This window comes from Momordica charantia, assembly GCF_013281855.1.
Source record: "Momordica charantia cultivar OHB3-1 chromosome 4 unlocalized genomic scaffold, Mcharantia_2.0 BLBB01000004.1, whole genome shotgun sequence".
NCBI classification, from domain to species: Eukaryota; Viridiplantae; Streptophyta; class Magnoliopsida; order Cucurbitales; family Cucurbitaceae; genus Momordica; species Momordica charantia.
Window position 1 is genome coordinate 27,119,814 of NW_028275162.1, and position 15,751 is coordinate 27,135,564.

Sequence of the window (15,751 nt, forward strand, 5' to 3'; positions counted from 1 at the left end):
AAAAATACAGGTCTCTACAAAATCATAAATCAACATGAGGAAACTTTTTAAATCGGTACCTTAATCATTATATTTTGGTGGACTCATATTTCAAATTTTAATTACTAAATTAATACTAAAAGTCTATATTACCAAACTTCTTTTTCCATGAGCATTTTAACAAAAAGATTTAATTACATTTCTTTAATATCATTAGACAAATAATTTCAAATCATCGCATTTAAAATATAACATTTTCGAATGCTAAAATAGAAGAGGACGGAGAACACAAATTAATAATTACACTTTAATCTAATTTCCTTTTAAGTAAATTAGGATCAACCCGAGTTTTTTTTTTTCTTTTTTTTTTAACGCAATTTGATTACAATTCAATTTACTCTCGTCGCGAGCCCGCCGTCCCTCTCTCGGCTACTTCGACTCTACCCCAGTCGTCGCCTTTCTCAGTCTTCCTCTCTATCTGTCTGCAGTGCCAGACCCAAAATCCAGCGATTGTTCATCTTCACGTGAGTAAATGGTCTTAATGGGCATCTAAAAGTTTCTTAATCCTTGTAACTTACTAGTGTTAGTACGCTATATGAGCGAGTGATGAGCATTTTGAGATTCTGATAGTAGTATTCTTCCCGCCGTGCGATAATTTTCTGCATCCTCTTTAGAAATTTAAACGTTTCTCTTCTGCTGCATCAGTTATTTTACTCTACACGTCTCGATTTCCACTTCCCACTTACAGTCTGAACTCATACTGATGTGTGAAATAGTTTGATGAATGTCCACTTTTCGAGTTCGAAATTGATTGGATGAATTCAATTTATACTTATGTTGACTGCTTTAATTTGTTGGGGGTCTAAAACCCTAAACCCGCACACTATTTTCTGCAATTATGGTCACAATGAACCATGACGCCTCGTACAGATCGCTCGCGGTGTCGTCGTCCGAGGCACAGAGACGCTATTTATAGTTGCAGCAAGTGCAAGCCAGAACAACACAATTTGAAATTGTTGCTCTTGCTCGAGAGAAGTTCGAATTTTGGTGAGCCATGGCGTATGGTGGTCCACCCACAGCGGCTGGCTCGGGATCGACTTCTTCAATCAGACAGGTCAAGCTGGATAGAGAGAGCGAGCTCAGGATTGAAGTTGGAAACGACTCACCTCTCCGTTTGCGGCTGGTATCTGGTAATGCTGAGATCTTCGGCACGGAGCTTCCTCCTGAAATATGGCTCACCTTACCACCGAGGCTGAAAATTGCCGTAAGCTTTAATAAACTACACTCTTTTGCTGCACAATTTGATTTATTCAAGCTTCAGAACTATATTTGATTTCAAATTTACTTTGCATTATTGTCTTTCTTGGTTCTTTTAATTGCGTTATAACAGGATTAACAGGGGGGAAAATGCTATTGTTTTCACAAATTCGCAACTTTTCTAATCATTCATAAGCAAGCTATTTAATTTGAAAATTGTATTTGGACTGCTCTGCTTTAATTTATAGTTTTTCCATTATGTTAATCTAAGTTTTGAGTTTGATGTAAAAGGTTTTCACTTGGTATGGAGCCACGCTTGAAATGGATGGTGCAACTGAAACTGATTATACGGCAGATGAGGTATAAGTTTTGCTGGTTTATATAAGCTTATGAATGAGATAGTCTTCACTGCACTAGCAATTTTTTCTTCAATGGCTAAGAATCAATCTCTACTGTTTATTTTCAGACACCCATGATTGGTTATGTGAATGCCCATGCCATACTTGAAGGAAGAAGAAGCCGTGCTAGAGCATCATCATCTGATGACTCTGGTTCTACTCAGGTTCTTCTTTTCTTTTTTCCAATCAAAATAGTTGTCTCAGCTAGTTTTTCAGTTTTGTGTTTATGCACGCTAATGACATAGATACATAATTTCGTTCACTCCATTGATATTTACTATACCCTTTTTTATTTTATTAGGGTCCACGGGTAATTGTTGTGGGGCCTACTGACTCAGGTAAGAGCACCTTGTCTAGGATGCTTCTTAGTTGGGCTGCAAAACAGGGTTGGAAGCCTACATTTGTGGACTTGGATATTGGCCAAGGATCTATAACAATTCCTGGATGCATTGCTGCTACCCCTATTGAGTTGCCCATTGATCCCGTTGATGGAATCCCACTTGAAATGCCCCTGGTGTACTTTTATGGACACACTACTCCAAGGTAAATAAATCTCCCGAGTAACGTTACAGTTTTTACTTTTTCTTCAAATTTTACAGAGTCCTGTTGACCCAATGATATGCTATGCTGCAAATTCTGATAAGAGTAAATTTTCATTTCTAAGCCACATGTAATATATTCCAATGCCCTAAGATTGAGGTTCTTTCACAGCAATAATGTTGATCTGTACAAAGTGCTTGTGAAGGAGCTTGCCGAAGTGCTGGAGAGGCAATTTACTGGCAATGCAGAATCTCGAGCTGCTGGTATGGTTATCAACACAATGGGATGGATTGAGGGTATTGGCTATGAGGTAGTGAAGGCCCTATATGGATTATGTAATTTTTTGTACATTGGTTATGCTAATTTTCATTACCATTATTGCCTAAGTATCAATGTTTCTGTATGCTGTCTTACTGCAGCTGCTTCTACATGCAATTGACACGCTGAATGCCAATGTAGTCTTGGTTTTGGGTCAGGTAAGCTGCTGCCTTTTCTGTTTCTCTCAATTCTGGATCTTGGTTTAACTGGAAATTGGAACTTACTGTGAACCCTTCTGGTGTTAAATGAAGGACAATTGTGAGGCAATATATTTCCTATTAATTAAATCCATCCATTCTTCTAGTAATAAAAAAACCCACAAAATCTCTAAGAATAAGATTTTGTACCTTAAGAAAGCCAACCTCTAAAGGCAATATCCAAGTAAGTTCTGGAACATCTGATTGTAACTTTCCGTTTTCTTCTGTTTTTTAGGAGAAACTTTGGAGCATGCTTAAAGATGTACTAAAGAACAAGCCTAATGTGGATGTTGTAAAACTCCAAAAGTCAGGTGGTGTTGTATCCAGAAATGCCAAATTTCGTCAAAAGGCCAGGAGTTACAGAATAAGGGTAAGCAAGTTGTTTGTAACAATGGTGGATGATTGGAATTATTCTAACAATCTTCTCTTTGACCCTTTCAACTGACAACTGAACTGGCTTCCTCAATCTTTATGCAATTTATCTAACCCATATAATTCAACTGAATTGAATCCTTGCCATGGAATCCCTTCTGTTCCATTTTTCAACCGGAAAGGCTATTATGGACTGACGAGGTGATGTTTTTGCAGGAATATTTTTATGGCCCTGCAAATGATTTCTCACCACACTCCAACATTGCAAACTTTAACGATCTATTCATTTATCGCATTGGCGGTGGACCTCAGGCACCTCGTTCGGCACTACCTATTGGTGCAGAACCTGCTGCAGACCCCACAAGATTAGTGCCTGTCAACATTAATCGAGATTTGCTCCATTTGGTTCTTGCTGTTTCATTTGCCAAAGAACCTGATGAAATTATGTCAAGGTGAGTTATATTTTGAAATATTGCTTTCCTTTTCTTTATTAAATTACTTTTTTAATCTCTACTTTTTCTAGAATTTCGTTATCATCTATATCCTTTAATGATAGTTTACCAATACTAGAGTAGGATTTATTCTAGCCCTAAAAATAGTAAGCAGATACACAACAGGCTGGTTACACTCAAGCAGGAGTAACTCTAGCCCCATTCTATTTTCTCTTTAAAATAATATTTTAGAACTCGACTCAAATTCATTTTTTTAACTATTGTGACTGCTTGTACTCTTATGTCATCAATACAAAATATCACATCCTGGAAGTTCATTTGCTACATTCACTAATAGCTTGTCCCGTTGGATTTCTTTTACTCTTCACCAGCAGATGTCTTGTAACTTCAACCAAAGCATAAAGATGATAATAAAACTTTTAAAAGCATTGATACCAAATTGAAGTAAAGTCTAAAGGATAGATACTCAAATTGTAATGTATCTCTGTTTTTACAAGTTATTAATTTCTTCCCTTTTTGGGTGCAGCAATGTTGCTGGATTTGTGTATGTTACTGACATTGACATCCAAAGGTTTGAACTAAACAATATGCTAATTATTTTGATAAAAGGACGTGGAAATCTGAAACTTTAGCTTCAACTAATTCTAATAATGGGAGTTGTTGGTGAATGACAGGAAGAAACTTACATATCTTGCGCCATCGGCAGGGGAACTTCCAGGCAAATATTTGATTATGGGAACTTTGACCTGGCTTGAGACCTGAGAATCCAGCCCCACCAGTTTATTCATTTTGTTTATGACACTAGGACAGAGGAAGGAATGGAGGAACCATAAATTTTCCTTGAGGTAAAAAATCACCGTATGCATGGATGTCAATAGAAAGTCCAGGAATATGTGTTATGTCAATGTGGCATATTCAATATCAGTTCTGGGAATGAATTGTTTTAGATTTATTTTTCTGTGAATTGCACATATGATTAGATGTCAACCATATATAGAGGTGTCAATTTTAGCAACTATCGAACTAGGTGGAATTTTTTTTTTCAAATAGAGATAATGATGGGAATTGAAAATGCATTCTTCGATCTTGTTTCGAATCTTGAAATTTTATTTGTTTATAAATTCATTTTTTGGTTGTCAAGAAAATTTGTAGGATATTAAATCTTGGTAAGTAGTGGTTTGAACTCGTTTCCTCTAAGTCCTTTATTATTTAACATTGATCCTTATTGGTCAATAGGTCAATCCATGATAGTTTAAATATCATGTTGTATTCAGGTTTGTAACAAAAAAGCAAGTTGAAGTTGATTCATGGTCAAATATTAGTAGTCAATAGTCATTAGTTAATTATAATTCCACAATAAGAAAATTTTAGTTTTATATAGAATATTAAATGACATCATAACTGAGACAATTCCTCAAACCAAAAGTTCAGAGTGTCTTTGTAATGACTCTTGAAAGTAACATAAGATCGACTAGTCTACTCGAGGAATGTACACTGATGTTCCAACTCTAATCTATCCCTAGGCCTGTACACCAAACTTTCATCAACCTCAATTTCATCAAACAAAACAGAACACAAAACAGAAAAACAAAGATATACCAGAGCCATGGCTCTGGAGAAGCCTACTAGGCTACTACCTAGTTTGGTTCAAGCAAGGGACACTGGGAATGACAGTCCCATTCTGAAGTCCATTCACAACATTCCCACAGAACGACGATGTCGACTGAGTTCCATCTAGACCTGTCGGTATCAATTCGATGTCCTTCATCATGATATTTCTACAAGGGATTGAATCGCTGCAAGCTAGTTTCACTGCAATTTCACTCCCTGATGTCCCTGATATTTTCCTGTACAGCACATTGCTGATCTTTACTGCTGAAGTCTGCGGGAAAAAAAAAAGTTTCATTTGGCTTTATCTCATATCATTGTCAAACATTACTGTTTTAAACGGTTAAAATCACTCTAGTTTATTACTTGGTTCTTGCATTGCTCGTGGTCACAGTAAAATTGATCGATGACAATTGGATTTGATGAGCCACGAGAAGTTATGCCTTCAAAGGAGATGTGTCTTGCATATCCTCTCCCACCCTGATCACAAGCACAATCATATACAAAATGAATTAAAAATTTAGATCTGATATGTTAAACTTTTCAATCTAATAATGCCTACACACATCTTCTTATATCTTTACTATTATAGTTATAAGACTCTTCGACCAAAATGTTGCAAGTTCGAATTTCTCAACTTATACGTAAGTAATTTTGTTAATTTTGCTAGCGCTTTATAAAACTTGTAAACAAACATGTGAAACTTGTATTCCATAATTCATTCCAACAAATGTATTAAAAAAGCTTTTTTGGTAATGTGATGATTAGAGTAAGATCAGAAATTACCTGCCATGTCTTTATTCTAGCTCCATTGGTGGTTCCTGTAAAAGTTACATCTCTAACATGAATATGTTCAACAGTTTCTCGTTGTCCATGTTTACCAAGGCTTCCAATGCTGAGAAGAGAAGGGGAAAAAAAATTATCAAAACAAAACAATTTGGTAACGATAGACAAGACATTAATGTTGAATTTGCAAGTTAATTATATCACCTTATGCCATGCCCCGGGCCACAAGAAATGTTGGAGATACTAATTCTAGACGAACCATCCCCGATCGAAATACAATCATCTCCTGCCAAAATACTCTTATTCAATGAGGTCACCATAATATGACTTGGCTCATAATATAATCGTTGAATACAAATTCAAAATTATTTGCTCGTCATCTCGAAAGATGAGAAATAAATGTACTACGTACCTGTGCCAATGTAAGAACTACGAATTAAGATTCTTTGGGAATTTTGGATATGAATACCATCAGTATTAGGACTATTGGCAGGTGCTTGAATGTGTAGGTTGTTAGCATAAACATTTCTTGACCTTCCAAAGGCCATATGCATTTGGGGACTGTCCTTAAAGGTTAGACCCTTTATTTGCACTTTTTCTGAATGCTCCAAAATAAAGCCCTGAAAATTTTTACCCAACTCAGTCCTGTAAAAATTTACATGCAACATTTTCACTCTGTGTCTTCCATCTTTTTCTTGGAAAAAATATTAAATTTACATAATTTGATGTAAAAGAGGCAATTGCTGCTTACAGTTGGTTTCTTTCCACAGACCTGCCAAAGATTAAAAAAAAAAAAAAAAAAAATTTAACACCACAGTTAGTGAACAGAACCATAGTTGTAATTTAACCAAAATAACATTTTTTTATAACTCAAAATCGAAGCCACGTGGCTTCATCAGTTGGATGAGATCTCTACAATCAAGGGGTGTCGATGACTCCATTTTCTCGAATAGGAAAATCCTGACGGAAAAGGGTATCCCATTCGACCACAAACACACTATGTTACGGTGGTAATTTAACCAAAAGTAACTAAATTATATAACTTTTATATAGGAAAAAAAGGGTGATGAGAAAAAGTGACCCTTTTATTTTGTGTGCAAGAGAGACGCCACCAAGTGCTTCCACGACCATTGATAGTACCAGAACCTTGGATTTTAAGACCCTTCATGTGCTCAAATAAAATCCATTGACGACATTTTTTTCCCTTGTATTTCCATCCTGATGGACCTTTTGGTGCTATCAACTCTCCATCGATCTGTACAACACAAAGAAATTAGTAAGAGAAAGTAATTATCCATGTTGAATTTGAGATAAATTTTTTAAGAAAAATTCTTGAAAATATTTCTCTAAATATAGAGTTCTAACACACCATTTAAAAATGAAAAATATTTAGCTTATGGTTAAGGATCAAATCTTGTCTTCACCGCTAAATTGAGGACTCATTATTTAAGAAAAAATAAGTTTATATTTTTACAATTCTCTCCCTGTTGTCAAAGAGTTAATGGTTGGTGATGGCAAAATTGTTTTTTGAGCCAAATATGGCCATTTAAAAATTAAAGTTTAAAAGTACTCTTTATTGTGCTTTTTTGTTTTGTTTTTTTTTTTTGTTTTAAAATGGTAAGTTTTGAAAACTATATAAAATATAAAATAAAAAAAAGTAGTTTTAAAATTTTGTTTTTTTATTTTTCAAATTTGACTATAAATTAGGATGAGGTGAAAACATATACGATTAATCAAGGTATAACTTTTTTTAAAGAGAAAAACACGAAAGGATTATCAATGAGTTTTAAATTTTTAAATATTTTAATATGGTTTAAAAACATAATAATGAAATTCACAGTAGGAGTAGCTTAGTTCGTTGTACTTAAAAGACATAATGAAATTATATAAAGAAGGAGTTTATGATTATTGTGTTAAGATATGATATCTACATAATTTATCATAATCCATCCTATTAAGCTTTTGAGTGAATTGGTATCTTAATCGTATTTAAGATATATAATAATTAACAAATATCAAATCATATTGAATAATAACAATAATATTAAGCTCATATATTGAAACGAAGAATCCAAACCACAATTCTAATATTTGGAGACTTGCAACGGCGGCCATTAAAAGTGAAAGGCTGAAGCAAAAATGACTTGCCGCCGGGAACCACCATCGTCGGAGAAGAAGATGAATTCGATTTGCAAGTAGCTTTCCAAGCATTCAGAAACGCCTATTCAAAATTATATATATTCATATCAAAATGGAGAGAGAGAGAGAGAGAGAGAGGATGAGAGAGAGAAATTCATATTTACTTGGGTGTCCTCAGTAGCTCCATTACCAACAGCTCCATAGTTGATCACATTGAAAGTTTGGGCTGAAATTATTTGGTGAAATTGAGCAAAAATGGCCAACACAAGAACAAAGGATGCTAAAAAGTTTGCCATTTTCATTTTCATTCAGCAGAGTTCCAACTTCTTTACTGATCTTTTGAGTTTTCAAGACAGATTATTTATGCTTGGGATTTGTTTCAGTTCAGAGTACTTAAAGATTTTGTTTGAGATTATTCTAAATAATAAAATACATCGAAAGATCTTTGTCTGATAAAGATTTGTATTTCTTTTTACCTGAATAATTATGCTTTGTCAACCATTTTTTAGTTAATTAGAGGGTATGATGTACTATGAAGCTGTTGAAATCTGTATAGATTTGTGGAACAATTGGCCGTAATTTGAATTAGAGGGTATGATCTTAATTTAAATTATTGTATCATGATATGGTTAATAAAATAATCTTTAGGTTCAAAAGTGTTATCTTTATATTGTTTGAATAGAATATAGTAGTATCGTTTTTTAGAAACTATAATCATTTACTGAATATTTTTCTTTATTTTTTTTTATTTACATGAGATTATAACTACTTTTTTCTAATAGTTTTTAATTTTTTTTTTAGAAATTTGTATAAGATTTCAATGGAGTTTTTAAGAAGTTAAAAAATAAACAAAAAATGAACACATATTATCGGGGTACCATGAAATTGATGAATCAAACTAAACCGAGTTGAATCGGTCGGTTCAATTAATTTTATTTTTAAACATTGGTTTCCTTAATTTAGAATTAAAAGAAAATATACAATACTCCATTTGATTTATGATTTGATTTTTGAACGGAACAAAAAAATATCCAACGAAAAGAGAATATTTAGTCACATCCATCACAATTACAACTACCTATTAATTGAAAGTTTTAAATTGCATTCTTTATTCTTTTTACAATTAAGATGATCTCGAAGAATTGAATAAAGCATAACATATATAATTTTTTTTAGTACAAACATGTGAGGTGGGAGATCGAACTTACAACCTCATGATTGGAAATATATACCAATTACCGTTGAGTTATGTCGCTTTCGCAACATAACATGTATAGAATTAAGACATTCTTATAGTATTAGAATTCAATTTTTATTTAATTAAATATATTTGACACACGTGAATAAATCAATTCTAGTGGAGAGAATTGTGAAAAATAAATATAGTTGAAAGGTCAAAAAGTGGACAATATAAATATTGTGTATGGTACCATTCTCATCCCTCCCACCTACGGGCAAGGTTTTTAGAGAGCTCCTATTTATTAAATACATTATTATACAAAAATTATTAAAAAAATTCACATATTAATTAAATTTAATAGATTTTGCCAAAACTTAGACCTCTTTCATAGATTTTGAAATTTTCCTTCGTCTCTCAAAAATTGCAACAACTAACCTTTGTAGTTTGTAAAATAGCTCACTAATTTTTTTGGAAAATAAATAGTTTTTAGGGAGCTTCTCCTAATCCTTTCCATATGATTTTTAGTTTGGAAAACATAGAGAGAACTACGATACATATAAGGAAGATATAAAAGAACAAATGAATTCTCATCTTATCAATCTTTTAAGAATATAACAAATATTTGTTAGTTTAACTGTTGATTGGAAAATATTTTTAATACACCTACCAAACCAAATAAATTCTTAATTAAAAAGGAAGACAAATTTTCTTACGTTACTCCAAAAATATCTATTTCAGTTTAGTTTTACTCAAAATCAAGTTCGAGAAAAGTGAAAATTGATTTACATAAAAACAAACGAGAGTAATCAATACGAATCATAAATAAGCCTTTCCATATACGTAAAAAGGTTCTTTTAGCTCGAGTTGAAATTACTTTGACTTTAAGTCAGGATGGAAAGAATAAAAGTTTTATTCATATTTCTAATCATTATTCAACACCCACTAAAATGAAGATTGCATACCTAATAATCTTTTGCAACTTTTCTAATAATTGCAACTACAAAGTACTGGAATTCAAAGGCATTTTCCCATTTGTTTTCTAATCCTTTCTTCAGCACACTTAAATTGAAACCTCACTCTCAAAAACCTTCCCCAAGCCTTGCCTGTCCTTCACCTCTCTTCAATTCAATCACACAAATTTCAAATTTGTACCGATTCCATGACCAATTAAATAAAATACTTATATCAAAGATGTACATCATATCATTGACGATGCTTTTATTATAATATCACATGCTTCAAGAAATAAGATTTCAAATAAAATACGTTATCTGTATTAAGTTAGAAACTACGTAATGATTGCGTAGAGAACATGTGGATGGCACCATATAATGCAGGCAAAAACTGTAGTGCTTCCTAGTATATCACTATGATGTAGGTGGCGATTTCTTAGTGGCAAATTTGAGAGTCCAATACTGTCCCAAATACAAACTTCTTTAAATAAGTACTTGATTTGATGAGGAATATCCGATAGTTACTGTAACAATGGCTTCTCTCTCTCTCTCTTGCCCGACCAACTGCCACCCATTGTCACAAACTGCCCAACCTGCCCGTTGTTGGGACGCTTTCCCTCTTTCTGAAGCGGCCTCCTTTTCACACCCATTTGCTATTTCTCTCTCTTTCCCCATCTTTGGCTCTTTTGACTAAGTTCCTTTAGTGAGCTTGAGTTGTTTTCCATTTCCCCTTCTGTTGTAGAGCAATTTATTATGTGATCTCGATCTTTTTTTCCCCGTTTTTGCTATTTCTGTGATTTGGGTACCCTTTCGTGGGATTCATCGGTTGAAATTTTATGGTTAATGAGCTGATTTTTCATGTGGGGTTTCCATGAAAGGTGAGATTTCTGGGTTGTGAGGTGTTGGAATCTGTTTTTAGGGGATTTGGGGATATGGGTTTGGCACCTAATGACTCGAAGGTGGAGACATGGATTGAGGGCAAGTCGAGAACAGCCAGCGAGAAGAAGAAGAAGAAGGAAAATGAGTTGGAGGAGGAGACTGGATGTTGGGTTAAGTTGAAGTTCATAGGAAGTTGCATTCCTTCGAGATCAAAGGTTGATAGCTCCCTAAGTGGATCAAAGGTCGATAGCTTCATCAGTGGCACCAGTACTCATTGCGGTAAACTTCTTGTTCTTTTTGGTTTTCTTTAGCTTGAGTTAACATAATTCTGAAACGTTTGCAATCGGTTAGGATTATATGGAAATTATCCTCTTCTTTTAACTTTTCTTAATTTGTACTGTCATAAATTTGGATTATATGAAGTTGATAGCTAAGTTCAACTGATGATTAGGTTGAGAGTTTTGGGAATATTGAACTCTTTTGGATTTTCATGGGTTTGCAACATTAAATTCCCTAGCCATGCAATTTCAGCTTATCCTGTATATAAAGTTGGATTGTAATACTATGAGTAATGAGATGACAGCTTTTAGAGGTTTGCTGAAACTGTTGTCTTAAAAGTGATATTGAGATTATTTTACTCGAGCATGAAACATTTGGAAGTTTTCTTGATTTTGAGTGACTTCTGTATTTCTTTGTTTTCCTTCTCTGCAATGTTATTTTGGCGTATAATACTTTGATTTCAAAACATTTTGTACCACAATATGGTCTGTATATTAAACTTGACATTATAGATTGAACTGTGCTGGTCACATAAAACAAGGGGAATGGTTAATAGATGTTTTGAAATCTGATTAACTTCCTATTTTTGTTGTTAGTTTCTTAGTTATGCATCTATGAATTTGTTTATAATCGTTTGCAATTAGCAGACAGTAAATGTAGACTCGATGAAAAAAGAGAGAGTTTGGCCACTGCATTGGGATCCTCAGCAACTACCGATAATGCTGAAAGTAGTTCGTCCACACCCAAGCTTAGTGCCGAGCTGAAGGTTGCTTCTAAGCTTCGTAAGTTCACTTTTAACGAGCTTAAGTTAGCCACAAGAAATTTCAGACCTGAGAGCCTTCTTGGCGAGGGAGGTTTTGGTTGTGTTTTCAAAGGATGGATTGAGGAGAATGGAACTGCTCCTGCTAAACCTGGAACTGGGCTTACAGTTGCAGTCAAGACTCTTAATCATGATGGTCTTCAAGGTCATAAAGAGTGGATGGTATGAACAACCTTCACCGCTCTCCCCCTCTCTCTCTCTCTCTCAGTAACTTTTGGGGTATCTTCCTCTTTTCTTTGTTAAAAACTTTAAATTTACACTGCTTTCCATTTCAGGCTGAAGTTAACTTCCTTGGTGATCTCGTCCATCCTAATCTTGTTAAGTTGATTGGTTGCTGCATTGAAGATGATCAAAGATTATTGGTTTATGAGTTCATGCCTCGTGGAAGTTTGGAAAACCACCTCTTCAGAAGTATGTGACTTAACCTTTAACCATTTTATTTCCCCCTATGAATATTGGTCAATAATATTTTTCACTAAATCTGAACATGGATGCAAATAAAATCTAGTTTGAAGTTTTAATCTCAGAGTTCAAATATTAAAGTCAGGACTTCAGATTCTGGAATGATAGTATCCCCAAGTTAGATGAATTGAAATTGGCCGTTCTAACTGAAATGTGAACTATGGTGTTCATGATCGTTCTCTAGGATGTTAAATCCATGACATTGATATTTAAACATAGGAAAGAAGGATGTCAAACAAACAAGGAATGCTAGAGTGCTAGCAAGGCTTGGAACACCACCACTTTGAAGAGTTGGTGGTTTTGAAAAAATTTCAACCGACTGTTCATAATTGGTTGGAAAGATATCAAATAATTTTTGAGAATGGTAGCAAAAACTGGATGGATGTTTAGGAGAGAAAAGCTAGGATTCTGAGGTCTTTTAGCTGTACTCTTTATTCATTATTTTGTAATTATGATTGTTTTTCTATCGCTACCAATTTGAGCTATAAGCTCCATGGTTTTTATTTCCTCCTGTACTTTTCATATTATCAGTGTAAAGTGGCTTCTTTGTTCCGAAAAGCACTCGTCTGTAAGGTATGATAGAGTGTTAAACTTTACTAGAACTATTTTAAATACCTGATTATTGAGACAATGCAATATTGGGCATCAAATTTGCAGTTTGATGTTCATCAAAAGTCCATTTAGATCCTGAAGATTTAAATGAAAACGAAATGCCTGACAAACAGCTTTAAGAAATTTGCTCTGTTTGAGCTTGTTGAAAACGTATTTACATATATATATGGCACACACCTGGCATTTTGTGTTAAAGCACATTGTTCAAACAGTTTTCTGTCGATGTACGATGTGATTTTTTCACATTCATTTTCTTAGTGATGTAATTACAGGAATGTTATTTTTTTTTTAATATTTCACAATTATTTCACATGTTTAATATTCCATGGTAATTACCATATTTTGCACAGAAGGGCCCTTGCCACTTCCATGGTCCATCAGAATGAAAATTGCGCTTGGTGCTGCTAAAGGCCTCACTTTTCTTCATGAAGAAGCTCAAAGACCAGTGATATATCGTGATTTTAAAACGTCTAATATTTTATTAGATGCGGTACGTTTACATATTATGTGCTCTTTTTGTGTTACCTAAGCCCATGCCTTGTATTAAAGGTTGAATATGTTGTTTTAGGAATACAATGCTAAACTCTCAGACTTTGGACTTGCAAAAGATGGTCCCGAGGGTGACAAGACTCATGTTTCAACTCGAGTTATGGGAACCTACGGTTATGCAGCTCCAGAATATGTGATGACTGGTAGGCTTGACTTCATCTTTTGTTGTGAGAGAACTTTGCTGCTAGTATTTCTGCTTTTTTTTTTTTGGTTCATTTCGAAATGTTAACTTTCATTTAGACAAATGAAAAAACACAAACGGATAAAATAAAAATAAAGGAGCCCACCACAAAAAGGAGCCTGTATTTCTATTAAGTATACTATTTATTGAGATAGAAACAGACTTTAGTTAACACTGCAGAAGTACACTCGGTGGTAAGGAATCAAAATCTGGGGGCTACGAAAAAAATTCTCCAAGTAGTGTTAAACTCGTGCAGCGGAGTGATATAGGAATTAGTAACAGTGAGTAAAGCATGGGTGGAGCCAGAAACTTTTGAAGGAAAGGATAAAATTTTACGTTCTAGCTCTTTAAATCTGAACCGACAAATAGGGGTATAATGTCTCTGATAGGATTCCTATCAAGAACAACTTTAACAACACAAGGCAAATCAACTAAAGGATGACCTATTTGAGAGGGTCATCTAACTCTCCACACTTCTTTAACAAAACGCATCAAATACATTAGATCATCTCATTCATACCAGAAGCAACATAATAAAGAAACACCAACAAAAATCATAAAACTACCAAAGCAAGTTGTAACTTCCCCAATACAAAGAAACCAAATAAAACAGTAAAATAGTTAACTCGAAAGACTGCCCTTCACAATACCCGTTTTGTCCTTCCTTACATAGACCTTTCTAATTGGAGGTCAAACAGTCCCTCCTTCCTTCTTGGCTCCACCCTTGGACCATGGTCCTGCCTAATCCATCTCAATGACTATAAACCTCATGCATATTGTCGATACGTATCATTAACTGTTTCAAGTGGTTCACTCTTGTTAGCATAACTTGTACAAATGTCATACAACCAACACTTACACATTTTATTCATCACTGAGTCTAAAATCTAATATTCTTGAATTCCATAGGACATTTGACATCAAAAAGTGACGTCTACAGTTTTGGAGTTGTCTTGCTCGAAATGCTAACTGGTCGAAGATCGATGGATAAAAATAGACCCAATGGGGAGCACAACCTTGTTGAATGGGCTAGACCACTACTTGGGGACAAGAGGAAGTTCTACCGGCTGATAGATCCCCGGCTCGAATGTCACTTCTCGATCAAAGGTGCACAAAAAGCTGCAGAGCTTGCAGCTCACTGCCTCAGTAGAGATCCTAAAGCCAGGCCTGTGATGAGCGAAGTTGTTGAAACTTTAAAACCTTTGCCAAACCTCAAGGACATGGCGAGTTCTTCCTATTACTTCCAGACCATGCAAGCAGAGCGTGCCAGGTCCAACCCCAGTGCTAAAAGTGTAGTCCGCACGCAGTCCATGTTTGTGGCAAGGAACGGGCAACACATTAGAAGCTTATCAAGTCCAAATGGTCCTCATGCTTCTCCATATAATTATCCTCACCAGTCGCCAAAACCCGACAGGAGATAACCTTAATAACCGACTCGAGCAAGTTATTACCTCGAATCTAACACTTATTTGTTAAAGCATAATCAAAGTGAATTAGCACATAGGATGGTTTAGCCCCTTGTCTATACAGTTGACTTTATGTCCATATTAGAGCCTTTGAAAAGACATTTTCAGTTTTCCTTTTGTCCATTTATTCTTTCCTCTTTTTTTTCGTTTTTAGATTACGGGTGGGATATGGAGGAGCAGAGATGAAGTGGAAGGAAGGTTGATTTGGACTGTGTTCTTTGTATGCCATTGATTGATAGTTGAAGTGATGAGTTAAGTAGATAAGAAAATGAGAATGATGGTAGATTTGAAGAAAGTTATTGTTATGATGCTAATTTGTAAATC

The 15,751-nt window shown here is 34.6% G+C and overlaps 3 protein-coding genes across 4 annotated transcripts; 2 read left to right on the plus strand and 1 right to left on the minus strand.

Moving 5' to 3' along the window:
• The first annotated feature begins 343 nt into the window (after positions 1-343).
• Positions 344-4,589, plus strand: LOC111006662 (protein CLP1 homolog). The gene is made up of 11 exons (XM_022278697.2): positions 344-503; positions 910-1,243; positions 1,528-1,596; positions 1,703-1,798; positions 1,936-2,177; positions 2,346-2,484; positions 2,594-2,650; positions 2,925-3,059; positions 3,278-3,513; positions 4,040-4,084; positions 4,188-4,589. The coding sequence occupies exons 2-11, from the start codon at positions 1,034-1,036 to the stop codon at positions 4,273-4,275; spliced, it is 1,317 nt and encodes a 438-aa protein (XP_022134389.1). The 5' UTR covers positions 344-503; positions 910-1,033; the 3' UTR covers positions 4,276-4,589.
• LOC111006160 (Pectin lyase-like superfamily protein) lies at positions 4,514-8,086 on the minus strand. The gene is made up of 7 exons (XM_088123005.1): positions 7,985-8,086; positions 6,989-7,162; positions 6,320-6,527; positions 6,112-6,193; positions 5,908-6,016; positions 5,488-5,601; positions 4,514-5,395 (listed from the first exon to the last, which is right to left on the minus strand). The coding sequence occupies exons 1-7, from the start codon at positions 8,069-8,071 to the stop codon at positions 5,147-5,149; spliced, it is 1,023 nt and encodes a 340-aa protein (XP_087979131.1). The 5' UTR covers positions 8,072-8,086; the 3' UTR covers positions 4,514-5,146.
• Positions 8,087-10,726: 2,640 nt separating this feature from the next.
• On the plus strand, positions 10,727-15,548 carry LOC111006335 (Protein kinase superfamily protein). 2 transcript variants are annotated; one of them, XM_022278210.2, is made up of 6 exons: positions 10,727-11,337; positions 11,985-12,319; positions 12,433-12,568; positions 13,582-13,721; positions 13,800-13,923; positions 14,871-15,548. In XM_022278210.2, the coding sequence occupies exons 1-6, from the start codon at positions 11,112-11,114 to the stop codon at positions 15,380-15,382; spliced, it is 1,473 nt and encodes a 490-aa protein (XP_022133902.1). In that variant the 5' UTR covers positions 10,727-11,111; the 3' UTR covers positions 15,383-15,548. The 2 variants fall into 2 exon arrangements, with proteins under 2 accessions (XP_022133902.1, XP_022133903.1); XM_022278211.2 differs by having other exon boundaries at positions 10,729-11,337; positions 13,585-13,721.
• Positions 15,549-15,751: the final 203 nt, after the last annotated feature.

Coding starts and splice junctions, on each gene's coding strand:
- LOC111006662 (XM_022278697.2), top strand. CDS start 1,034: ATGGCGTATGGTGGTCCACCCACAGCGGCTGGCTCGGGATCGACTTCT. Junction 1,244..1,527: donor CACCGAGGCTGAAAATTGCC/GTAAGCTTTAAT, acceptor TTGATGTAAAAG/GTTTTCACTTGGTATGGAGC. Junction 4,085..4,187: donor ACTGACATTGACATCCAAAG/GTTTGAACTAAA, acceptor GGTGAATGACAG/GAAGAAACTTACATATCTTG.
- LOC111006160 (XM_088123005.1), bottom strand. CDS start 8,071: ATGGTGGTTCCCGGCGGCAAGTCATTTTTGCTTCAGCCTTTCACTTTT. Junction 5,602..5,907: donor CTAGAATAAAGACATGGCAG/GTAATTTCTGAT, acceptor GCTTGTGATCAG/GGTGGGAGAGGATATGCAAG. Junction 5,396..5,487: donor ACGAGCAATGCAAGAACCAA/GTAATAAACTAG, acceptor TTTTTCCCGCAG/ACTTCAGCAGTAAAGATCAG.
- LOC111006335 (XM_022278210.2), top strand. CDS start 11,112: ATGGGTTTGGCACCTAATGACTCGAAGGTGGAGACATGGATTGAGGGC. Junction 13,722..13,799: donor CTAATATTTTATTAGATGCG/GTACGTTTACAT, acceptor ATGTTGTTTTAG/GAATACAATGCTAAACTCTC. Junction 13,924..14,870: donor TCCAGAATATGTGATGACTG/GTAGGCTTGACT, acceptor TGAATTCCATAG/GACATTTGACATCAAAAAGT.